At 38.7% G+C, this 27,092-nt stretch overlaps 1 protein-coding gene across 2 annotated transcripts in view; it reads left to right on the top strand.

The window, feature by feature from the left end:
- The window catches only part of MEIS1 (Meis homeobox 1), a 139,511-nt gene that overhangs the window by 92,365 nt on the left and 20,054 nt on the right, over nucleotides 1–27,092 (top strand). For both annotated transcript variants that reach the window (XM_064364187.1, XM_064364186.1), the window contains exon 9: nucleotides 22,383–22,459. In XM_064364187.1, coding sequence (XP_064220257.1) covers nucleotides 22,383–22,459 — 77 coding nt within the window. The remainder of the gene's footprint in view (nucleotides 1–22,382; nucleotides 22,460–27,092) is intronic.

A 27,092-nucleotide genomic window follows, 5' to 3' on the forward strand; every position in this document is an offset into this window, starting at 1 on the left:
TGGAAGGCCGGGGCAGGTAGATTACTTGAGCCCAGGAATTCAAGACGAGCCTGGGCAACATGATGAAACCCTGTCTCTACAAAAATACAAATATTAGCCGGGCATGGTGGTGCACACTTGTAGTCCCAGCTACTTGGAAAGCTGAGGCAGGAGAATCACTTGAGCCCAGGAGGCAGAGGTTGCAGTGAGCCAGGATCACTCCACTGCACTCCATCCTGGGTAACAAAGTGAGACCTTGTCTCAAAAACAAAAACAACAACAAAGAAACAGAAAAAAACAGTGCTCCTTAAGCTACAGCATGCATTTAAATTATCTGTGGATCTTTTTTAAAATGTAGATTCTGATTCAGAGGGTTGGGGCCTGAGATTCTGCATTTCCAGCAAGCTCCCAGTGCTGCTGATGCTGCCAGTCCACAGACCGCACCTTGCATAGAAAGGATCTAAGGTACACAAGCAAGATGTCAGATTTTAAATGGAAAAAGGATTGTTTTTCTCCATCTTTGATTTTTATACTTTGATTTTGCCTCCTGATTTTGAAACTTACCCCATTGTTTTTATCATATTAGTTTGACAATTTTTTTTTTTTCTCTGCTGACTTTCAAAGCTTTTTCAGAATATAAGAACTTCCTTTTGAATTCAAAGCACTTTCATTGGATCCCTCAAGTACTCTGAAAGTTTCTGATAAACGCAGGGCTCTACAGAAAGAGAGAATGTTTCTTCTGGGCTCTCTGACTGTGCACTTGTGTGTTCGAGGTGGGTGGAGAGGTAGCTCTGAAGATCCCATGATACAGAATGTTGTGGTTCACTTCCACCACAAGGAAACATCTTCATAGCTTCAGGGCTCTGGTGACAATCTGCAGCAATGGAAGTTATCATGGAGTGAGGGCAGTGTGTGTGGTGTGCTAGCTCCCAGACTTCTGTAGAGGCTCTGCAGATCAGGTAGCCTTTGTCAGTAAGAAAGTAACAGAATCACTAACTGCAGAAACAACACATGTGTTTGAGGGAGAACTGCGTTTGTGCCTTACATTTCTTGCCAACTTTATGTCTGCTCCAGGAAATCCTTTTGTATTCCCGCTGCCCTGTGTACTTTATCTTCCATGGGCAGTGTCACTCTCAAATTTCGCAGCATCCTGGAAGGAAGGTGAATTTGCTTTTAAAAGTGAGTATCTGAAAAGTATATTTCCTCCAGTGTGGCTAAGATCTAAGGAATTATGCATACCTATTAATCATTGCTTAGCAGGTAAATTCTCTCACTCATTAGAGTTCACATGCTGGATGTAGTTTCTTGAAATTAGGTCATTTATTTTGGTCTAAGTCATTGAGGATCAAAGGTCATAAGGAATCCAAAAGCCATTAGTCAGGGTTCTTTTCTGGACCCCTTAGATGTCATTGTACGAGTCACCCATGGCAGGCTGGGCCTGGCCTGCTGTCAGGGAGCTGGCAGGGTGCCTACTTTATTTCCAGTTTGCATAGATAAAAAGCAGAGCAGCGACTCTTGGAATCACTATAAAAATAAGCTTACATAAAATCTCCATTTGAAATACAGTATGTGTGTGCCCCTGCATGCTTTCTCTTCTGGAAGCCATGGGAGCTAGAAATCAGAATTAGGAAGCAAAGAGAGACAGACATCTGATGCCATTGTAGACTACTCTTTGTTTGGGTGCAGGCATTTATAATTTATGGTAAATTTAGTGAAGAGCAAATTTTCACAAAGAATTATAATAATGACAAACCAAGCATTTTAATTTGCTAAACAAAATAAAAATAAAGACATCGCTTAACCATTGTCAAACATATATATATACATATTTATACTTATGTAGGTACCCGCTCTTAAGAAGATTGAAGTGCATTTGTCAGTATCAGAAGTGTTGGGCGAGAGATATAGTCAAGTCAATTCATTCACTTCTCCCGTTGAGCCCTGTGAGTCTCAGGCCCACACCTTGAAGTGAAAACATCATCAATTACCGAAATGACAGATGCTCAGAACTTACTTCCTGAAAGATGTTCATGCTGGACCAGAAACCACGAGCACTCAGCAATATTCATCACTTTGTTCAAGAGAGACCGAAAAAACTGTGGGGGTGAATTTGCAAGGGAAAAAAGGCCAGATATTACATGTGTGCATGAAATAGCTATGTCTGAATTTCTAAAAGTCAGAAGCAAGCAAGTATCCTATTTTAAAAGATTATTAATTGTTATTTAATAGTTAACTTGCATGTGATCTTACAATTAATAATTGTATCCCCATTTCACAGATGAAGGAACTGGGACAGAAAAGGTTAAAGATCTAACAGCGATCTTAGTGTACAATGAAGTTAGGACTGGAAGCAAAACTCAGGGCCATAAATTTCAACTTCCTGGAGCTTACCACTTCCATACCCTGACATTTAAAATTATGACTTGTTATTGTTCTTGAAATTGTCTTGCATACGCAGTTGACTAGAACTGATGAGAATTGAGGCAGAAGTCCACATAGCCTCATCAGAGCCATACTTTTGACAGAGTTATTCCAGAGCAATCACAACTGCTCTATGGTCAGCCAGACTGGGGGCCCTTGTGTAGCTCCTTTGCTTTCCCTAGACATCTCTGTGGCTCTGATACCTGTACTGCAGTAAAAGCAAGTGTGCGTGTGTGTGTGTGTGTGTGTGTGTGTGTGTGTGTGTGTTGGGGGAGATGGATCATGCTGGCATTAGGGCCTTTATCTGTGAATACCTTATGCTTTTGGTTTGAGAAGAGATGGCTAGGATAGTTTCTATGATATGATGATTTAATCTTACCACACTGCAGGAAAAAGCAACTTTTAAACATGCATATTATTTTACCCACCATAAATCATGGCAAAACGTCAGGCCATATCTATCTTATCTTTGAATTGCAGTATAAATGGGGTCATTATTTTCCAAGTAAGTCAAATGCTTTTTGAGGGCCTACTATGTACAAGGAACCATATACATCCAGAACATTCTCTGATGTTTGAAAAGGGCATGGATCTAATCTGTGGTGCAGTTTACAGAAAACTGGAGTGAACAGAACAGTCAGGAGACAACTATAAGAATTTAGGTAAGAAGGATGTGCTGTGGAAGTACAAAGAAATGGATGAGTAGAAGATGTTTTAGAAGTAAATCTGGTACCTCATAAATAGAAGCATTCATTCAGTTACCTCCACAGACACTAGAGATGTATATAGAGTCATGATCCAGAGAGTGCCAAGAGAAAAAAGGAGGAGGCCCAAGACAGAATTTGGGGGATGACTATTTCTGAAGGCTGTGTGGAGGAAAACCTAGAGAGAGAGCAGAACAGGTAGACAGGTCTCTGTCACATACTTAGGTGGCATGAATTGATTTCTGGGTCCGCTTCCAGGTCCAGTGTTTTATTATTCTAATAAAAGCAAGGAAGGTACAATGGTAAGAACGTCAAAGAATCCATTCCCCAGACTAAATCCGTCATGGCCCACAAACCGGCTCCCCTTGCTGTCATCATCATCTCAGTTCATGACATCACCATAGACCCAGAAGCTCCAACCCAGCTGAAATCCAGGAGTCATCCTGGAAGGTCCCTTCTCCTTCCCCCTTCACAGGCAGTTGCTCATCCCTGAGTCCCACCAATTCTCCCTCCTAAACACTTCTCCATTCTTCTTCCCACCTAGCTCCATTGCCTCTGCCACAGATCAAGCCTCTGTGTCTCCAGCTTTCTCAGCTCCTTCCCCAGCCTTCCTGGCTCCAACATTGATCCCTTACAAAAACCATCCCTTATTTTGCCACAGTTTTTCTAAAACAAAACTTGGCCAAGTCTCCTTCTACTTAAAATCCTTCGATATCTCCCTACTACCCTTAGGATGTAAGACAAACAGCCTTGGTGTGCCATTCAAGGAGCCTTCCAGGTCTGACACTGGTGCCCTGAGTGTCCTGGCCCCTCTCTCACCATTTCCATACAGGCTTCCCATGCATGCCATGCTGCAGCCAAGCTGAAGGCTTACAGCTCCCCCATTAGTGCTGCACGGTCCTGTCCTCTGTGCACCTTACATGCTGTTCCCTCATCTAGGATACATCACTTCCACGACTCCTTCTCCACTTGACACTTTACTCCACATCCTTCACATCTTACTGCAATTGTCACTGCTTGGGGAAGCCATTTGTTGTTCTTCCCAGGAGAGGGAAAGTGGACCCTGCCCAAGTCCATGGCACCTTGATGAGACTCTGATAGGGAGCGCTTATCATAGTGACTATTTATTTATGCTCTGCCTTTCTATCTAGAGGTCAGGATTTAATCTTTCCTCTCTACACCTTCAGAGCTGTACTATAGATGCTTGATATTATTTATTGACCAAAGCAACAAGTGCAGTTGCAAAACAGAAATGACCAAACTCTGGGAGCTTTCTGAAGTAGAAAGGCTAGAAAAAATCCTGATATAGAGGTTAGGATATCATCAATAAATGGCTTTTGTCATTTATTGTTTATCTATTTATTATTATTATATCTTTTAGAAACAGGATCTCCTTGTGTTGCCCAAGCTGGAGTGCAGCAGTGAAATCTTGACTCACTGCAGGCTCCACCTCCCAAGTTCAAGTGATTCTCCTGACTCAGCCTCCTGAGTACCTGGGACTATAGGCATGTGCCACCACACCTGCTAATTTTTAAGCTGTTTGAGGCATTTGGAAGAGAAGAAGTTGTATTATGAGGCATATGATGATACTGCAGTGGAGGTAGCAAAGGTAGATCCTTTTGCAATCGCTTGAGGAAATATACTAAAGGATATGGTTTAGACAGAAGCTTCAGGAAGTGCTAACAAGAAGGCATGGTTTTTCTTTCATTTTTTAATATTTAGGAGAAAGGAGATTTGAATATGTTTACGCATAGAATTGAATTCAGCCACCTTTCTTGGAATTGCTACTATGTTCCACACAATTTGTTAATGCACAGCCTACTTACTTATTTAGGCAATAGAGACCTTTGAAGATCAAAGTAGAGAGGGACTGATTAATGGAGCAAGAATCAAGGGTAAGTTGGCAGAGGAGGGGAGGGTGATGGGATGGCATCTCAGAGTAAGAACGTAGCAATAAGGAAGAAGAAGGCAGAGAGATTCAGAAATGAAAAAGGGTGCTATTCTCCTCCTGGATCTTTTAGCAGGCTGCAGGCAAAGTTAACTGATACAAGTCCAAGAAGTAGGATTAGGAGCTGGAGGAGAGTGGAAGTCATTTGGAAAAATTGCTGTTGTGAACACAGTAGGCAGAGCAAAAAAAAAAAAAAAAAAAGAAAAAAAAGAAAAGACAAAAAGACTTTCACACTGTAGTTGAGAATACATATAGAAGTAGCACTAGATACCACACTGTGACCAAGGACTGGCTAGACTTTTAAAAGGCACATTTCATAATGAATGCATTTCACATGCTAAAATGAAGGCAATATTGAATTCTTAGTGGTTTTCCACAGGAAAATAATTTCATTTTCTATTCCTTAAAAATTAGTACCATGGGGAACATTCATCGAGCCCCAATCTGAGTCACTGAAGTTTGTACTATCACATGTAGGTTAGTGAACTCAAGATTGCATTAAAGGTTTTTATCGCAGTTTTGGAGGAAGTTACTGTGCAATTATTGTACATTATCTTTCAGTACAGGTTGTATAAGAAGTTTGCAAACTTGTTATTGATAACCTTTGAATGTGAGTTCAACAAAACCCATGCAAATGCAGCTGTCTGCTAAGATAATTTTTTTTTCTTGCCATATCATTTGAGAGAGAAGGGGAGTTTTAAATTTAATTAGGACAAATCTACACAACATTGTAAAATATCGGAGCAACTGTACACATTAACAAGTGAACAATCTCAGATATGTTCCGAAAAACCTTCCTCTGCTGGAAGCCTTATTTTTAGCAAGGGGAAGGAGAGAAGACTGGCTTGGACAGACTACTTTAGCTTCACAAGTTGAATTGATCTTGACACTGCTCCAGAAGAATCTAGTATTGTCATTTTGGTTTGATGGTAAATGGTATACACCCAACTTCATGAAATAAAATGGTACCCTACATATAATAAACAGCTCCTTGCCATATACAAAGAACAGTTAGCTCAGTGTGATCAAGTCAAGTTACAGATGACTCATGTGAAGTCTCTCTGTTTAAATAGGAAGGACCACTTACAAGCAAACAGGCTCACAGAAAAATAGCTAAGTAGCGAAATAAATAAATAAAGAGCTCAGTAGTCTTTCAAACATGTATTAGAAAACAAATTACAAATTGGTCTCCTATTCAGTACTGAAAGGCAGTGTCAGGACAGTGTTGGAAAAGCAATTCTCTAGTAGCTAGTATATTGTGGGCATTTCTGCCCTTGTCTTTGGGAGTACCACACACACAGTTACACAATGCATAAAGGCGAGGGTCATTTCTAGGACAGAAAATTGAACATTAATACTCGCTGACATTGTCGAAGGAATGATATGTCAACCTGACAGGACCTATGTGCTTACATCTGCTGATTGGCTGCGGACAAAGGTCCTGTGTGTCAGGATGAGACCCCAGGCCTGACTGCAGCAGGGCCAAGGATGCGGCAGCCATTAATCATGAGCTGCCATCTTGAGCCAAGATAGTGTTTGTAAAATCACTCGACATCTTGTGTGTGGCTGGCAAGTTCCATCTGTTGTATACTAGATTTTGGTAGATATGGCTCTCAGCTTAAAAAAAAAAAAATCATTGCAGACTTTTGATTTGCATCATCTAACCAGAATTTTGGGTGGACCAGATGTCCTTTGCATGTATTTCTTTCTTTTTTCCAAAACTAGTTATAACTAGTTTTAGTGGCTGAAAGGGAGGTTCTGAGATGGTGTGTCTTCTGTTCCCATGGGAATTAGTTTTGATGAGTTTCTGGTTTCCTGATTCACCATAGATAGTCAGTATAATGAAGAAATCCAACAAGAATTAAACTGAAGTTACTTGCTGTGATTTATTTTTTTGATTCTCCACAAAATATTAAACCCTGTAGGCAGATTTTTGAACAGGGGAAAAGAGGTCTATGCAATTATTTTCTTATCCCTGAAATCACATGAACAGCACTTTCCTCCCTCATTTATAATAAATCTTTCGTGAGTTAATTCTGTTGCTGCAGTATTTCCACAGCTAACACTTTAGTGAACGTGTATCCTTTCAGAGAGAAAAAAAAACAACATGGAACAATCACGAGGCCCTCTGACACCCCAATTGTGCCTTCTTAAAATAGGGGTAAACACTCTGGCAGCAGTTACTCAGTGTGGGTTTCCACTGCATAAAATGTTATAAAATAGGGCCCTTGAGAGCATCCATTATCACATATTGGTTAACATCACAGATTTTTAAAATCCCAGTTGCCTTGGTGCCATTAAAAAAAAAAAAGCTTTCATCTGTAAAATCTAGTTTCCCTTTGTTATTAAAATAAATGAAGCCATTAAACAAAATATATGCATGTAATAGTCGAGTTCATCATTTGGCATCATCAGAATGATAGAATTTTGCATTTTTAAAAATTGGTGCTGCCATCTTAGCAGGTTTGATGTGAGCTACAGAATCCAAATGTGCTGGAGGCTTCCGAAACTTTATGACATGACACATATTTCTCTCTTTAGTCTTCTAATACATATATATATTTACCTGGCTCTTCTTCAATGAAAAGTAGAATTCTGTTTAAGAGAGCTAAAAAAGAAGACAGCTTTTTTTAAAATCCAAAATCCCGCAATCGAATGAATTGATTGTAACTATTGATGAGCTCGTATTGTGACTGTGCTGGAATTGAAATAATTTCCAAATACTTTATTTCCAAAGGTTTGTTTTTAATTACAGCGGCATTTGGTTGGCATGCAAGGGTGAGTTCTCACTCTTGATCTATCCTAGCTGGGGCTCAGGCCAAAAGATCCTCTGCTCCCTTTTCTCGAGAGCACACTTTTCTGCCAAATGTGGCGCCCGTCCCCTGCCAAGGAAGGTGGGCGAGTTGCCACTTCGGACTTTCAACCACCAAAAGACAAAGGCTCTCAACATTCCTAAGTCCACTGAGCTAGAATGGGCCTCACACCTTGAAGGATCCAGATTATTATTGATTCTTTTTTCTCCCATAGACGTTATAATATAGAATATTTTCTTAGTGCCTCCAGTCAGTCCCTGAGGGTGATCTAGGCACTTATAGCAATGTGTGACCCCTTGAAGGCCACTGGAGGGTCATTGAAGTGTCCTTACTCATCTGTCTGAGGCCTGAGCACATCTACACTGTCAGTGTCACCTCTCTATCTTGCTTTTTTAGTGTCTTTTTTTTTAACACTCTTTGAGTAAGAACCTAGTAATTATTTATTTACTTCTGTGAAGCTCAAATAAACTCAAGATGAGTTGGAGCTAAGTATAAAACATCTAGTAGGGAAAACACAGCCTCCTTTCCTTTTAACGGGGCCCACTGCATAATTTGCGGAGAATGTGTAAATTCCTCTCATAAATTATGCAGGGCTTCTTAAAAAATATTTCAAGATGGCAATAGCAGCACATAAGGCCAAGCATGGGGTCCGTCTATGTGGGGTTCTCTGTGTTACTTACAGGCAGCACACCCATGAAGCCGCTCTGCCTTCAGAGATCTTGGAAGCAAGTTTGTCCAAATAAAGAGAGTTACAAGAAAGCATTAAAACCTAATTTAACAGTAAAAAAAACTTTACAAGAATTACCTAGTCAGATCTTCTTCCCTGCAAATTGAGAACTATATGTATTTGATGTATTTTTACATAGATTAACCCAACCTTAAGAGTCATCTCAGATTCAGCTACTGTTTACTAATCCCTAAATGTATGCGAGACAATATGCTAAGCAATTTGATGCATGCTGTCTCTTTTGACCTCCACCATGAGGAAGCAAGGCTCGGAGAACCGAAATGCTTTGATCAAGGTCATACAGTTACTGTGGGTTCTAAAGACTTAACTTTAGTTATATAACTAAATCGATACACCAAACTGCACCTCATAAAACCAATTTTTTGGGCTGAGGACAGTGGCTCACGCCTGTAATCCCAGCACTTTGGGAGGCCAAGGCAGGCAGATCATGAGGTCAGGAGAGCAAGACCATCCTGGCTAACATGGTGAAACTCCATCTCTACTAAAAATACAAAATTTAGCCGGGTGTGGTGGCACGCGCCTGTAGTCCCTGCTACTCGGGAGGCTGAGGCAGGAGAATTGCTTAAACCCGGGAGGCAGAGGTTGCAGTGAGCCAAGATCACACCACTGCACTCCAGCCTGGGCAACAGAGCGAGATTCTGTCACCAAAACAAAACAAAACAAAACCAAAAAAACCCCAATTTATTTTAAAATGTTTTCCTTTAGATTTGCCATTTGTAAATGTGTAACCACATCACTGAAGCATGAACGGACTTCATGACCACTCTCCTGGGCTAAACGGGCTGATGACTCTCCGCACAGACCTAAGTTCTCTTAAGACCTGACTTGGGAAGGGGGAAAACTAGCCCCTTCCATATGTAGTTAGCAACCTTAAGTCACAAGTGGAGTGGCAAAGAAAAACATACTAAATAAAGCAAAACTCTATCTAGTTGTTTCAAAGAGGAACAAACAACTCAATCCTCACAGGGTAGGGACATTTCTGTCCCAAAGTGTGTTTTAGAAGGGGCAAATGCCACTCTTTAAGACTTTTTAGCATTACCAGTAAGATTATGTATTTCAGTTTGTTAGGAATGGTGACAGCCAGTTTAAAAGGTGACGGTTTTGTTTGATTTTAGTTTAAGTTTTAGTTTCGTTCTTTGTTTCATCCTGGCAGTGCACCTTTACACATTAAAGCAGAGGCTGGGTCAACTAACTCACAGTGGGTTTCCGACAGATGTAGCCACAGCTTTTTATTTTATCATTAACAAGATAAACTTTGAGCTTCAGTAGAGTGTAAAGACAACTAGATTGAGAAGTAGGAGGCCTTAGGGCCACAACTTCCCAGCCACGTAACCCTGTATAACTTGCCATGTGTCCACTCTGAATTTTGTTTTCTCTTCTATAGAATGAGGGCAACATTACCCGTTCTAATTTCACCAGTAATTGTGAGATTCAAACTCGGCAAAATATAATAAAACCTCTTTGAAAACGTAAAGCTATATACAAATATAAGGGATCACTCATCTCAAAGTCTTAAAAAAAAAAAAAAAAAGCCCAAACTAGCCTTCAAGTTAACTTTGATGAAATATCTTCATTTTTGCCAACTTTATTTCACAGTCTTGCTGGTAACAGTTCGAGTCTTCTCCCAGTCATCTAAGACATTCCGTGAACATTTGTAATAACCCTGCAGAAATAAGTCCACATCTGTGGCATCCCCACCTCCCTACCCCCAACCCAGTTAGATTTAACAAGGAAAGCACACTTAGAGAAACAAATACGGGGGAGCTGCCCAAATTTTGACTAAGACTCTTCCCTCGTCTTAATCCACTCTGGAGACAGACAGTGAATTCACGTCAATAAATGCTTTTGGGAGTTGGAAAGGGTTTGCTTAAGAAGGTTCATAAAGATAAAGGTAATCTGATTACTAAAACAATTTGAAGTTTTTAGATTTTTTTTTCTTCTTAAGGGGAAATTCCGTTTCGTTTGATTGCAAGAAAAGAGTTTTGTTGTTAACCAAGATAAAGTATAGTGCTGAACAATCTCTGAAATTAAAAACTGAAGTGTGTGGTACACAGAATAGAGAAAATTAAATAGCTTAGACTGCAATGGATAAAGAGAAAAGAGTTTTCATGAAAATTAGCTTAGTAAAGGTAAATTGCATTTGAATCTTAACTTCAGATCTGTGTGCTCTGCTATTTGGCATATGTTGAATTGATAATGCCTGTGTGTTAAAGAATTCTGATTGTTTCTTTTGCCTCTCTCACAGCTTATAAAAATGCAAGCAGACCCATCTAATGAATATTAATAGGAGTGATGTCTAGATAACACATAAACCCCCTGGATCTGTGGACTTTGGATGGAGTAGTCAGAGAGGATTTCTGTGGCTTTATTTAATACCAAATTTACATACTTTTAAAGAATAAACATCATCTTAATATTTTAATATCAATATTCCAAAGTGGAGATTTTAGTCAAATAAAAAGCTTAATTTTTCCTCGGTGAACATTATGTTCACCAGGGTCTGCATTTTAAGAGACAGGAAACTGTTAGCTAAAAAAGAAATTAACTTAATCCCCCTTCATTAAGTTCCAGTCTTTTTTTGTTACTTAGAGACAAGTAATAATTATACCCGTAGCAATGCAAAGCATGTTTTACACTTTTGTTATACAAAAGAACTGCAGTTGTTAAGGTGACAGCAAAAGAAAATGAGAACATTGATAAATACTGATTTTTCTTTTCTTAAATCTTCTCTGACTCTTGAAAATAAATTTCACTCAGGTGTCTGAGAGGCCTTTTAATTCATTAACTGCAAAAATCTACTCGTGATTTTAGAAAATGTCAATCAACTAGCTAAACAATATTTTCCCAGCTAAGGTTATAAACAGCAGCCAAGTGGGTGGAAAACATCTAAAATGACTGTACATTCCAGTTCTTTTATAATGCATAAAAAGTGGGCATTTTGTTTTCAAGTTGGTGTCTTTGGGATGGAACTTTTAGCAAGCACACAGTACATCTCAGCAGTGTATATTATTTAAAGTGCATTCTCTCTCGCTCTCTTTCTGGCATTGTGAAGACTTTTTAAATTTTAGCTTTACAAAAGGGGGAAATCATTAAAATGTGGTTTGTACCATTACGTTCCATTATTTGTCATCTTTATGGCTATTCTATAGTTTTCATTGACCTTTAATGGTAAGCTTGGTCAGGAGAGGTGAGCAGGAATGTTCACAGACTTGGCTGCGGGTGCTGCTTGAGAGTGTCTGCTAGCTGGGCTTCAATCCACGTCCCTGTAGATTTTAATGTCCCTACAGACTGCTGGCAGCCTGCTTCCAGCTGTGGCAGGCATGATGCAGTGAATTGCTTTTGAATGTTCTTTACTCAAATAGGCAGTAATTACAAGCTTAAAGAGGTTTAGTGGTCCAGTAAACTACATAATCACCCCTGAATTAGCCTGGGCTCATCAGTTGCAGTCCAGCAAGCTCCAGTCTGCTGTTTGTATGCAGTCTTGATCACATAGCAACCTGATCAGCAGGTGTGGAGCAGCCAGAGTCCCCCATAAACACAACTGTCTACTGGGGACAATGATCTCTAATGAGATGAGGCTACACCATCACTGTAATTTAAGTGGGAAAATTAGCGCTAGAGAATGAGTACCAGTTCCAGGGGTCTTTAGTCATATTGGGAGCAGCATGAATTCTCTATCTCATTCTCCCTGTCTCTATCTTTCTCTCTCTCAAAAATATCTCCTCACCAAATATACCATTTTGCTTCTAACTTATGGATACTTTATTCTTTAGACAAGGATTTTTCCTGCATATTTAATGCTACACAGGACATCTGTAAAGGCAATAATGATTGCTGTCAACAGACTCATTCCAAAATGGCATCGTAGTATTTCATCTTTCTTGTCTTTCTACTTAATGGTTTCAAAATCCTTTCTCTTTGATTTTTAAAGTGGAAAAGTGTTCTTCAGGCTGGTGATAGGTCTCCTTTTAGCTGACATACTCTCTGAAATTGTAGAGATGGGCTGTACGTATTTGGAAAAGATCCTTACTTTATTGGAGTTTATTGCATAAATCAGTCATGAACTTTCTTTTGAGAAAAGTGGTCCAGTATAGTATGCTGGCTTTTTTTTGTTGTTGTTGTTGTATGTGTTAAAGTGAAATTCTTGGGGAAAAGCCTGCGTGTTGAAACAGTCTTCTTTATCCTTTCTTCAGTCCTATGCTAGGCATGAAGATATAGAACTTGAATTTCGTTACGTTGGAGTAGGAGAGTAGGAAGGGAATTTTACCACAAATAAACCCAACAACAACATAGAGTGACTACGGGAGAATCTTTGGTGGAAATTATAAATTGATGCTAAGAAAGAAAAGCAGATTAACATAGTAATTAAAAGCATAGGCTGTGCAATTGAATACTTAGAGTCAAATCTCAGCTCTGTTCTACTTGCAAGTAAATTAGATTCTGAGCCTCAGTGTCCGCTGTAAAATAAAGGTAAGAGTATTTACCTCAGAGACTTGTTTTAAGGATTAAATTAGTAAATACCTAAAACACTGAGAACACTGCCTGACCTACAGTAAACATCATATAAATGCCAGGTAAATAAAGTGAGCAAAACCTACTGTTTTGGGATTTATTGAACTGAGTGAGAAGGATGAATAATTGTTGAAATGGAGCTTCTAGTTTTGTGTTCATCTGAAGTCATCTACTCACAAATGCCAGTTGAGGAATTTTAGTCATCTCTAACTTTAATAACATCCATTCACGCAAATATTTATTGGGCACAGAACTGAGCTAGCTGCATCATGACTGGGAATAGCATTCATGTGTTTTTATTAGTAGTCTACTAAAATGAAATTATTTTGAATGTCATCTAACTCATATTTGATTAAGAATCACATAAGAAACAAAAGTAATTGGCAAAACACACACACACCAATTTGTTTCAAAGCAGACAGTTGAAGGCATATTGTAGTGTGGCTAGAGGAAATAGTAGGCATTTGATTCTATGATCCTTAAAAGTGTTCTTGTGTATAATCTACCATCATTTCTGTATTTATAAGCAATGCTACAGGCACTAATAAAGTGATGGGCATGTGAGTTTCCACTGTGTTTTCTGACTTACAGCAAGATCTACTATTGCTTCCATTAGCAGAACTGAGTTGTAGAAATAAACGGTACGCACACACATACATTAAGATAGTAGTTTTTTTTTTCATATAACAAGTAATATCATCATATATATTCATGATTAACTCATCAGGAGTCAGTGAGATTTCTTCACCTATTATATAAAAGACAAACTAGTTTGGAAGTGAATTTTCCCAACCTGTATGTTACCACCAAGTTTCCAATCCCAGCTGCACTACTTATGAGCTGTGTGAACTTGAAAATGTCATTTGTCCTTTCTGTGCCCAAGTTTCCTCATCTATCACATGGGTCTAGTGGCTGTTAACTACCTCGGAAGGCTTTTGTGAGGAGTCATACGTGTGAAGCATTTGGAACAGAGCCTGACACATCCTTACTTCCTGATATGTGTTATGATGACTACTTCTTCCACTCTTATTAATACTGCTAAGCTACTATTAATAAAGTTCCTTTGGCTGGATGCTGGAGGGAGAACATGGGCCAAGGTTCTGATGAACTAACTTTCCCCCGACAGGCCCCTTCCCTCCCCTCCCCTTCTGCCTGCCGGGTCCCAGGCAGAAGCAGTGTATATTTGGGTAGGGTCGGGGGCAGGGAAATGGCAATTCTTTCCTGTCTGCTCACCATGATTACTAACTTTGTTCTTGCTCCCTTAGAATATATTTTTGGTTAAAAACAGGAATGGAGAAATGAGAAACAAACGGCAGTGGGAGTGTAGCCAAGTGGAGAAACTCAGGGTAGGACAGACCCAGCACCAGCACTAAGTGGCTGGAAGCCCTTGGCTTGTTTTTATTGTTGTTTTTGTTTTGTTTTGTTTTGTTTTGTTTTGTTTGGAGACAGAGTTTTGCTCTGTTGCCCAGGCTGGAGTTCTGTGGCACAATCTCGGCTCACCGCAACCTCCGCCTCCCAGGTTCAAGCGATTCTCCTGCCTCAGACTCCTGAGTAGTTGGGATTACAGGCACGGGTCACCACGCCTGGCTAATATTTTGTATTTTTAGTAGAGACAGGGTTTCTCCATGTTGGTCAGGCTGGTCTTGAAATCCTGACCTCAGGTGTTCCGCCCGCCTTGGCCTCCCAAAGTGCTGCGATTACAGGCATGAGCTCACCGCGCCCGGCCTTGGCCTGTTTTTTGACCTGGCCAAGCCTCAGCTTCCTCATCTGTGAAAAGGAGCTAAACACAGCCCCTACTCAGGGGGTTCACCAAGAGTATGTGAAATAATGCCTGCAATGCATTTGTTGTACTGAAAAATAATGAGTTCAAATGAGCTATTATTTAAAATGATTAAAAAGGACACTTCAAAATGAAGCATGAGTTTTTTCCCTTATCAATTCTCAAGGGCCTCCTGTCCTGTTTTTTGTTTTTCTGTTTTTTGAGATGTCTGTTGCCCAGGCTGGAGTGCAGTGGTGTGATCTTGGCTCATTGCAGCCTCCACCTCCCAGGTTCAAGTGATTCTCCTGCTTCAGTCTCCCAAGTAGATGGGATTACAAGCACCTGCCATCATGCCTGGATAATTTTTGTACTTTCAGTAGAGATGGGGTTTCTTCATGTGGGTGAAGTCCTGAACTCAAGTGATCCACCCACCTTGGCCTTGCAAAGTGCTGGGATTATAGGCATGAGTCACTGTGCCTGGCCCTGTTTTTCTTAATGGCCATTTTTGTATTTCCTCTCATAAGCATGGTCTTCTACTGAGAGAATCAATATCCAGGGCATTCATTAATTGTTATTCAACATAATTTTAGCATCCTTCATGAATGTCAATCCATTTAGGAAGAGGACATAAGTAATCACTAATTTGGAGTCTAAATTGTATGTCCTATATGCATATTACTTTAAAATATTTCTGTAACATATATGTAGCTAATGAAGAATATTATCTAAAACATTGTTATTTTATAGATTTGTAAGCAGCTTTTTAAAAAAATTCCAAATACAAAGGACTATGAAGTTCCTTAATATAAGTATCTGTCTTCTTTGTTTAGTATTTTTATTTTCTATTTAATTGATACTTAGAAGAAATTAAAAGATCAGATAAGTGAGGCAGGCAGGGCATTTTAGTATTGGCATCTTATAATTGGCTATAAAAATGTTTTTACTATTATATATTATAAATATAGTCTCATTAGTACAAAAAACAAAATTGTTCTGAAACATTATCCAATGTTCTACTTTTTTTCCCACATCTATGTCATTTTCATGTGCTAAGATCACCTTTATAGATTCCCACGACACCTCCAATGGTAACTCCTTTTAACCGCTGTTGGATATACAGAAATTGGAGGGATTGTCTGCAGAATGACTAGACTGGGCCCCAGAAAAAGCAAACACCAAACAAAAAATGGAGCCCATTTAGTCGGAGCAACTAGGCAATCTAGGGGTGTTGGTGGAGAATTAAGAAAGCAGGTCGAAATCCTGTGACTCTACTGATGATGCTCCAAACATTTCTGGCTTCTTAGCTGGTCCCAGCACCAACCTTCCTTCTTTTGATTCCAGCATGTGCAAGGATGCAGGACTCAACTGCTATGCATTCAGGCTATGTTCTGCCACTGCACGGTGCACTGCTTTTGTAATGCAAATAGGAGGCACAAAGTGTCTCTTTGATAATGTGCAGTCAGAAGACAAAAAAGCATTCACTGAAACAGTAAAACTAATTCATAAAGCTGAAAGACAATAGGGAAGCATTATGGATTTTTTTAAAGGAAAAAAGTATCCTAGATCAATGTAATTATCACAGTGTAAGCTATTCATAGTGCATAAGGGGAAAATGGCTGCAAATTTATTTAAAGTGGGAGAAGTTTTTATAGGTAAAAAACCATTATGTTAAACAAATATAAATATATTTGGTTAACAAGTTTCTGCTTAGTCTCTTAGAGGTCAAATATATAGCCGGTTATTTTCATTTAGATCCACAGTATTCCCTTAGTGCAAAAACTCAGTAGAAATTTGAAAAGAGCACAGAAATCTAATAGTTAAAAACCATATGGTAGATTTTTTCTTTCTTTAGAAGGAGTATCTCAGAGTTTAGCTCAAGGTCAACTTATATTAATGCATTAAACTTAGCTGTGGAGGAGGTAAAGAGCTGGAGGAAAAAGGATAAAAGAAGTTCCGAAATTGTTCTTCCAACATATTCAGCTAAGCAACAGAACATTGCCTTGATAAGGCTTATATTGGACAGTTGCCATAATTCCTCCTGTTAGATCAGCTCCTCCGGTACTGATTCCCATACCTTTTAAAGTATAGCATGTAACATTTTGCTTGAAAATTGCTTCTACCTCTATTGCTTTGTTATAGCCGTTTTGCAGTTTTGGTATAAAGGCAGTTCTGTGTCACAAGAAATTACTAATCTGAGGCTTGAGAAGGGGCAGCGTAGCCTTCCATTATCTCACCAGCAAGCTCTGTACAGGATATTTTCAAATTTTCTGCTGCCATTGCAATGTGCTGTTAGAGTGGCCAAGGTGGTGAGGGAGGGGGTGTTATTGAAACTTGGTCACCAGGGTAGATAAGATAAAGTTCATCACTCTCTTGGCATCCACATTTGCAGCCAAGAGTGGAAATTTTGATGAAAGAAGTACATTTGGTCAAAGATATCGTTAAGATATAAAGCTGGTGATTTTCTAACTGTGCATTCTACGGAGTCTCTCTCTTCCCCATTGATGCTCATCTGAAATAGTCTGCTTGATTGTTTAAAAAAACACACTTTCTTCCAATGTACTGTAAACTTGTAAATACCAGATAACCAACTTAAAACCCCCTTCCCGTCCCAGTCTCAAGAAATAACACTGGAATTGTGCAGACATAACTTTCTTGAGAAAGTCTCCATTTTCTGTCACTTTCTATCCTTTGCGGCTGGTAAAATGACAGCTCAGACAACTTTTACATAAGGTATTTTTAGATTTTTCTCAGACATCCCTTATTTCTTTTATACAGGACCTTACCCTAGGGATCATTTTATTCTTTGATGGGGTCATTAAAGAATCACTCTATACTGGTTCATTACTGGAAGTCACTGCAAGATCCAGAAACACATGAGGAGTGGCAAGTGATTTATATTTCAGCAAGAGATTTGTGCTAGAAAGGAGAAGTCAAGGTGTTGACGATTGAAATAAGGATGATCATTTCATGAGTTATCCCCTTTAGCTGGGGTTCCACTGCCCACAAGCCACTTAGTTTTCCTTGGAGGTCAGCATCTCTTCCCTCCTCAGACAAACCAGCCTAATACACGTGTGCAGGTTTAATGCTGGAAGGGAGGGGCCAGTTTTCCCCATACATAATCACTGTTTTATGGCTTTCACTCATTCCTGAGGTGTTAATGCAGATCAAATGGGAAACACTCGAGAAGGAACCCCTGCAGCTACTGCATTGCCTAGCTCTCCCCTCTCAATCGTTAATTCTTATTGTAAGATCTAAAGGTAATTTTGTTTGCTCTCTTAATGTGTTGCAGTTCTCCCAGTGGCCCTTGCATATCCTTTCTCAAATTCCCATCTTGATCAATTGTTTGCAAATAATTAAGCTTTTAAGAGATAATAGCAAGAGGCTAATGTACACAACAGAGGCGAGGTCTCCCTCACTGTCTATGGGACCGTGGTCAAATTTGCTTTGATATCCTGAAGTGATTAGGTTGATTGGTATATCTGGGAAGTGCCATCCGTCTTTCCTTCACAAGAGCCTACTGATCTTTCTTAAACTGTGTCCTTGAGATGCAATAACAGCAAAGGTGTTTGGGAGAATGGCCAGGAGTGACCAGAGGCCTTTAGGTTGCAAAGGTTTGGAATGAATTTCCCATTTTCTCCCTAAAAATGGCACTTCTCGGAGATTACTCTTTATCTCTTTTGCAAAATGATGTCTGCCTGTGCCCATTGCATGGCCTCACAAGCCCTGTGGGCAAAAAGCAACAGGACTTTGAATGTTTTTTCAGCAGCCGTGCCTGTGGCATGCTGGGTTTTTGTCAAGTCATTTTTTTCAAGTCTACAAAAGAATAACTCATACTGTCCACAAAAAGCTTATTTAGTAAAGATGCACAGGATTTAAGATATTTAAACGTATTGGGTTTCAGTTTAAAAGCCTACTTCTTTGTGAATTTTTGGCTGACTAAGGATTAGCTACATGAAGTCATGGCTTTCATGTGATTCTAGCAATTATAGACTTTTTTTGAGGGATTGAAAGTTTGTGGGACACTAAGGCCAAGAACTGTGAGAAAAAGAAAAACATTCAGTTGACCTACCATAGACAAGGGTTTAGGAATTTTGTTGATACCTTTTTCTCCTCTTAACAATGGCCAGATTATTGTGACATTTAATTTGTCCAGGCTCATTCATTTCTATTTTAAAAAAATATATCCCGAACAACGGAAAATTTCTTAATGGAGACAGAGTGCTGAGCCTCCATAGCTTGAGGCTGCCTAGCAATTATGCTGCGTGAAATTAGACACAGTTTGTTCCAATTACTTAAAGCCAGATCACATGAGATGTGACAAAGGAAAAACAGGATAGAACTTTTGAATTTTATGATATTTAAATTATGAAATCAGAAACTACATGATATGAAGAAACAACCAAAATTTGCACTGAAATTTTGAGAGCCATATTACTGCTCTTTGAAGCTCTAGTAATCCAGGTAATGGTAATGATTCAAAGAGAATTTTCCTGACACCACTTGAATAAATAAAATGTGAATTCCATTTGCTTTGTAAGAATGTATGTAAAACTTGCTCACAAACAGGCATGCAAAAGTACTCTTGAAAATACAGGAAAATAAATTACTGTGGCAATTCTCAATTTTCAAAGTAACTAAAGATAAATGGCATAAATAATAATATTTATCCGGTTCTGGTCATAATACTAAGACACTAACTAACAAGACAGGGCAAAAGATTTTGCCATCCAAGTATACCAAAGAGAGACTGTGGACATATTTATTAATTCTATTAAAAATCATTGCAAGTGATTTCTGTAAGAACTTGGAAACTGTCAGCAAGTCATATTACAGAAAATGTTATAGATTGGAAGTTGCTTGTGTACTTCAGTGTACAACTTTTTATGGCAAATAGTGCCAATGGTGGGATGCTAACATTTGCATATTTCAAAATTGAGCTTATCTTCTGGTATTGCAATACTGTAAGAACTGTCAGCGTGGGTAATCTTTAACCACAATGGATCTTAGAATTCTGGATGACAAAATTGAGGATAAGAAAGTTGTCTCTTGTTCAAAGTCCTGTAGTTAATGAGTGACAGTATCATTTATACAATCTAATAGAGTCACCTATTGTATGTACAATCCTTCAACTAGTGTAGACATAGAACTATTGTATATCAAGCTATAATTCAGCATTCTATCCATGGGATAAGAGTTCATGTGGTTTGTATTATGTATCAAATCTTTATATAGTCAGAATTATGTTTTAAACCTTAGGGTAATGGATTGCTTTAAACTCAGTAGCCAGTCATGAGACTTTGGCTGCAGTGGCTGGCATTCTGTTGAGTAGCACCAATGTCACTTATGATTTTAGACTTTTATGAAGTTTATATACCTTTATTTGAAGAAAGTGGGTCAACATCACTTTTGTGAATGAAGCAAAGAAAGTAGTGTCATGGATTTTAAATTGGATCGTTTATGCTTTATTATATATTTTGATGTTGCATCTGAGTGGAGAGCGTCTATCATAGCATGTTGTAACCATTCCTTCATTCCACAAGTATTTAGTGATTTTCTGTTATGTTCTAATCTGGGCTTTGAGGATAGAGAGCAAGCAAGGCAAGGAGTTTAGCACTGGTAGATGAATGGGAAAAGACACACCAACAAGGAAATAAATAATTAAAGCAGCTGCTTGAGAGAGCAATGCTTGCTATTAGGGAAATAAGAAAAAGATGAATGTGAACATGATAAGGCAGGTGCTGAGGGGGTGGGAAGGGTAAAAGCTGAACATTTGAGCTGAGAGCTGAAAGTGACATTGGAGTAGGAACCTGGGTGATGGGAAAAGCTGACAGTGTTAGGAAAACAGAAAGGATGATGTGGCTGGGTAGAGGGGTAGGAAGCAGGTGAGAAGAAGGTGTCAAAATCTGAGAGATGGGCAGGGCTGGGTGGTGGCAGACCTTGCAGGCCATGATAACCTCTCTGAAGACTATTTCACAGGGGACATGAATGAGGATTATGAAAGGCATCTGACATCCTTTGGTTATGGTGAGGCTTAGGCACTAGAAGGGAAGCAGAAAGTATCACTGACTTATGTCTGCCTCTGGCCATCTCTTCCCCTGGCTAGTTTCCTCACCTGTAAAACAGAAGGGTTGATAGATTCCATTTATGTCACTCACAGGGATATAATGGGGATTAATTACCATACTGTCTATAATATACTTGGAGCTCTTTAGAGAAAGGCACTATATTCCATGAAAGCAAAGCCTTCTTCTAATTGTGTATTTATTGATTAAGTGACAATCATAGACAATGCTTATGGGAAAAATTGCTATCTCTCTGCTGTTCACAAACAAATCCCATGCGTATAGATACAGAGCATATTTAAACTTACATATAAGAGCACTGAAGTGGTCATTAACAAGCCTTTTTAGCATCTAATCAGACATTATTAATTAAATTAAAAGCTATGTTAATTAGCATTCAATAGACCAGAATTTAGTTTCAGTAGCACAGATAGTTAAATTAAGGATTGGGGGTGCCCTTTTCTATTCATAATAGAATAGAGGGTTGACTCTCAGAAGAATTTTATCTTGGGAGAATATATTGAGATGCAGTATTTCAAGCAAGCTAATGTCTCTATAGATGGAAACCACATCCTCAGCTCCTCCCCTAAGCTTTAGAAATATGTATTTCAAATTTAGATATATTTGATTAGTGAACAGAAAGCTTTTGTACCAGAACTAATTTCAGTAGAATTCCAAAGATTCTTACAGGAAGGTATGAATTTCACTTTATTATCTAATCCTGTAATACTTTTATCTACTCTGACTCTTGAGGAACATAGCCGGGCTTGTTCTTAACATGCAGAATATGCCGGTCTTTGACCTTATATTGGCCTGTGTTCAGAATCTCAGCATGTGTTGACATTCAGATATGGAAACAAGCATTGTTGAATTTTGTTTGTTTGTGCTTTGCTGAAGAGCTAAAATGAATAGAGAGAGAGAGAGAGAGAGTGTGTGTGTTTTAATAACACCCACTTTAGTTTTGATATTTGCATCTGGCAATATGGTGTTTTAGAGGGAGAATGCCACTGTGGGGACCTCAGCTGAGACTGTTAGTCCAAATGGGTCAGCTTTAGAAATTTATGGTTCAATGAATATATTAAGTGAGGGGAGTATACTTTTAGATGGTAACAAATGGCTTGTCCTTATATTAATCCTATAAAATACAGTGAAGATCATACTAAATTTTCTTTGTTTGCAACAAATAAACCTGTTAAAGGATAAACTCAGTATCAAGGTTCTGCAAGTATCCTAAGTAGCTATTTATACACTTCACTAATCTTTGTAATTGGCTTGTCTTTTACTGCCATTAATTAGATGATGTAGTATTCCATTAATAAGAGTGACACACCTCAGCATTTTTACCTTTAATTATAGACTTCATGAGACACTTAGGCTATTGACAAAATGGCCTAAACATTGCCTGATGCACACATATCCTTTTTATTCTCTTTCAGCACCCTTACCCTTCTGAAGAACAGAAAAAGCAGTTGGCACAAGACACGGGACTCACCATCCTTCAAGTGAACAATTGGTAAGTAATTTGACTTTGTGTTTACACACAATCTGTTTCCCCCTCTGGCAACCTGCAGCTCATGTTTTGCATGAAGAAGACACACCCAGTTGCCACTGCTTTCCCTGGTGGCTTGTTGATCCAAAAGTGAAAACAAACTGTTGACTGATATGTGAGAACATTTGCTAGTATGGGAAATAAAACATTGTATTGCCTTCTACCTCCTTTATAAGTTGACAATTTATGCGTAGTATAAGTATGTGTGTAATTCACATTCACTATGGCTCTGTAAATGTCTCTCTATGGGTTTTTTTCCCCCTTCAGGGTAATCGATAGAGTGGTATCATCCTATTTTCTACAGAACAAGAAAATCCACCATCACATATCAGTCAGATTTAAATTCATTGAATAACTAAATTTAGTTAGATTTTGTTAGGGCTATGCATTCAAGGATAGTCTCTCCTTTACTCTTATCTCTGGAATACTGAAAGGAAGAAATTATTAATGTTTCTCTTTGAGGCTATTCCAAACCTGAGGTATCTGAGGGCTGTGCAATACTGTTTCTAAAGAAAGTGTAAATTCCTGATTTGGGGCGAAGCTGAGATTATGTACCAAGTACCAGCCAACAATATTCTGACTTAATGTACAGCAGTGTGGCAACGAGGCTTTGAGAAAGTATGATTTATTACCCTTTGTGAATGTGCTGAAAGCCAGGTTTCATATAATCACCCAGGGCTAGTGTCATATTTGAAGGGTATCGAAATCCAATATCCTCTAAAAGTAAGTGTATCTAATTAATTGTCCTAATATTTTTAGATTAGTGTTTATGATGGGGAAACCTTATCCTCTTTGAAGTAAAATCCAGAAAAGGCCCAAAGCCTGGGTTGGGGAAGGGGAGAACTAGGAATGCTAGTTTGCAGACAGAAGTATTTCTTTCTGTTCAATAAGTGTCAAAGATTAATATTACAGAATCTCTGATTACATGGCCTAATCCATTTTGGTGAATAAATTTGTTCTTGATGTCTATTGCACCTACATTAACAGACCCTTCTCTGTTAGAGAGCCTGGGAGCCTTTGGGAGAGATTTCAGATATATTAAACCCCATTACAGAAAATGTAATTTCTGTCAATATAATCCCATGTATTCTTCAATTTAGTATTTTAGAGATAACAAGCTACTTACAATATATTTGCCTTTGGAGGATTAATTTACAAAGTGCACTATCTGCAAGACACAGACAGACTCACATAAGCATTGCTTGTAAGGGTTATCAATTTCTATGACCTTACTGCAGCCTTGAGAGATCAATTTTTGCAGCCCTTTTCATCAGGGGATGGTAAACCAAGCAAAGGCATACTACATCTAAATGTGTTACTAGGAGTTGTGTGGCTGCTGAGGTTTTTGTTTGCCTATTTTTACCTGCTACTGTTTCTTAATTTTCAAGGCTGTTAATACTGCATATTGGAATTTTCAAATGGTTCTGGACGATATTATAGGAAAGACCATCAGTTTTGCATGCACATCTAAATTCATATATTTTAAAACTTAAAACTGATGTTGAGGCAGTTTTAATACAGTGGAGGCTGCACAAATGTCACATTTCCCTGGGAAGTGTTCCTGTTGGCAGACAAAGGAGTGGCAGGACAAGCTCTCTAGTTAAGAAACCCAAAAGCGCTATCACTCGGGGGATCTTTCGTGTGAGCCATCTCTCTTCCTCTGCAGGGTTGCTAGCAAACTCCACTCATAAACACAGTTACCAGAGAACAAATCCCAATACAAGTTGCTTACTATGGGTGGATAACCTTATTATGGGATATTTCCTGTGAATGCAGGAAGAGGAAGGCATTCTTGTGACTTCAAGCAATATATATACACACAATTTTCTAGATTCTATACACAATCTCTGCCAGAGAGCAACCTTCCTAATCAGTCAATGATCACAATTCGACTTTTGTTCTGTAACTAGAAGAGAGAGAAAGGATGTTAAAAAAGTTTTAATTCATACTCTAAAATAATCCTTAAAGTATATGCAGACTTTACCCTAAACTTCACACTGCTATTCCATTTTGTACAGATATATAACTTAAAAATAGCTTCTACTTAGTTATTTGGGACATAAACACAATTCTGTGCTTAACTGCCACTTTGTGCAGTGTGTGGGTTCTCACTACATGGAGTTAGAAGTGGCTTTTGTTTACACCTCAGTGCTTTGCATTTGACAATTGTTTCAACACTCAACAACTTTGTTTGCTACAGAAAATGTCCCTCCAGTAACTAAAAGTTGTAAGAGAGACTGTTTTTCTTCAGTTTGACAAATAATGACAATACTATGTTTGATTTGAACTATTATTATTATTATTTGTTTTTGAGACGGAGTCTCGCTCTGTCGCCAAGCTGGAGTGCAGTGGCGCCATCTCAGCTCACTGCAACCTCCGCCTCCTGGGTTCAAGCAATTCTCCTGCCTCAGCCTCCCAAGTAGCCTCCCATAGCTCCACTATGAGTGGAGTTTGCTAGCAACAGGTACACGCCACCACACCTAGCTAATTTTTTTTTTTTTTTGTATTTTTAGTAGAGACAGGTTTTACCATGTTGGCCAGCATGGTCTTGATCTCTTGACCTCATGATCTGCCCACTTCAGCCTCCCAAAGTGCTAGGATTACAGATGTGAGCCACCACGCCTGGCCCTTTGATTTGAATTTTTAATGGTTTATTAACTTTTATGGAAACTTCTTCCTGTTTTAGTTTTAGTTTTTGTTTTTGAGACTGAGTCCTGCTCTGTTGCCCATGCTGGAGTGCAGTGGTATGAACGTGGCTCAATGCAAACTCCCAACTCCTGGCTCAAGTGATTTTTCTGCCTCAGCCTCCCTAGTAGTTGAGAATACAGGCATGCGCCACCGTGCCCCGTTAATTTTTGTTTGTTTTGTTTTGTTTTGTAGAGGCGAGGGTTTTGCTATGTTGCCCAGGCTGGTCTCTAACTTGAGGGCTCAAGAGATCCACCCACATCAGCCTCCCAAAGTGCTGGGATTACAGGCGTGAGCTGCTGCACCCAGCTTACAAACACTTTTTGTAAAAAATGTTTTTAATCTTATCTATACTGAGTATCAGTCCAAGTTATTTCCAGCTAAGAATAATAATTTTGAAAATGTCATCATTAGTATTTCTGCATTTCCCTTTCATCTATGTATCCACAACTTTTAAACATCTGTGTCTTCCTTCTTGGATTTCTTAAAACTTGTTAACACACATGTACATTTTTGTATGAACTATGAGTCACTGTTGAAATGCAATTCAATAAATCGCTGAAGGGCAGGTTGAGTGTAGATCAGTCATAATTACTGGCAGCAACATAATGTATCAAAATATATAATATGTAAGTGAAAAATACAAACTCACATCTAGTTGTTAGAGTGTCATAGAAACCCTGGCTGATGCAGTTTTAAGTTAGGCTTTGACTGAAAAATAGACAAGAAGTTTGCTACATTTTTTTTTTTTTTTTTTTTTTTTTGAGACGGAGTTTTGCTCGTTACCCAGGCTGGAGTGCAATGGCGCGATCTCGGCTCACCGCAACCTCCGCCTCTCGGGTTCAGGCAATTCTCCTGCCTCAGCCTCCTGAGTAGCTGGGATTACAGGCACGCGCCACCATGCCCAGCTAATTTTTTGTATTTTTAGTAGAGACGGGGGTTTCAACATGTTGAGCAGGATGGTCTCGATCTCTTGACCTCGTGATCCGCCCGCCTCGGCCTCCCAAAGTGCTGGGATTACAGGCATGAGCCACCGCGCCCGGCCGAAGTTTGCTACATTTTAATTGTTCCTTCACTTCATCATTGAACTAATTTTACATTTCTCGAATTGATATAGTGATATATACTACCTGCCTCAAGTGGCTAAGGCTTAAAGTACATGGGATTTAAGGAGAGAAAGGCAAAGAGAGTGCTTAAAAGTAAAACAGTAAGACTGATGCGATTAATTAAGAGAAAATTTGGAATGAAAGGAAGTCTCGTTATAACTGTTAGTTTGGTCCAATTGTCAGAATAAAAATGGAAAGAAAGAATCTTAAAATGGTTGGCATCAGTACTTATAGCATTTGGGCCCTAGGATGGAATGTGATATTTATTAGATGTGACAATGTAGGCTAAGTCTATGCCAATAATTTTTTGAGAATTGAGGCAATTATGCAAAAATATTTGAGTAAAATATTTTTACATAAATTAAGTATTTGATGTAACTGCATGTTTTTTAAATATCAGCTTCCATAACTAGTTGCCTAAATATTTCAGTCTAGTATGTTGTGATAGACTTAGATTTAAGAGTGTAATCATTTTTGAAACATAATACGCACCATAGATTTATATATTCTTCCTTCTTTGGTCCCTTGCTCCCAATTATAATTTTATCCAAAAATCATAAATAATACCATTAGGGGCTTTTGTCTTTTTGCTTTTTTATTGTTGTGGTTATATCACAAATGCTTGTGTTATATCAGCAGTGCAAACATTATCAATATGCTGAATGTTTTAGTAATTTAAGTAGAAATATCTTAAATTTTGAGATTACATGGTTATTTAGACCTTTAAGTATTTAAGTAGAACTTTACAGGAAAAAAAAAAAAAAAAATACACATACACAATCAATACTTGGTTGTTTTTCTCCTGA

This window comes from Aotus nancymaae, unplaced genomic scaffold (genome assembly GCF_030222135.1).
Source record: "Aotus nancymaae isolate 86718 unplaced genomic scaffold, 86718_ANA_hifiasm-v0.15.2.pri h1tg000057l, whole genome shotgun sequence".
NCBI classification, from domain to species: domain Eukaryota; kingdom Metazoa; phylum Chordata; class Mammalia; order Primates; family Aotidae; genus Aotus; species Aotus nancymaae.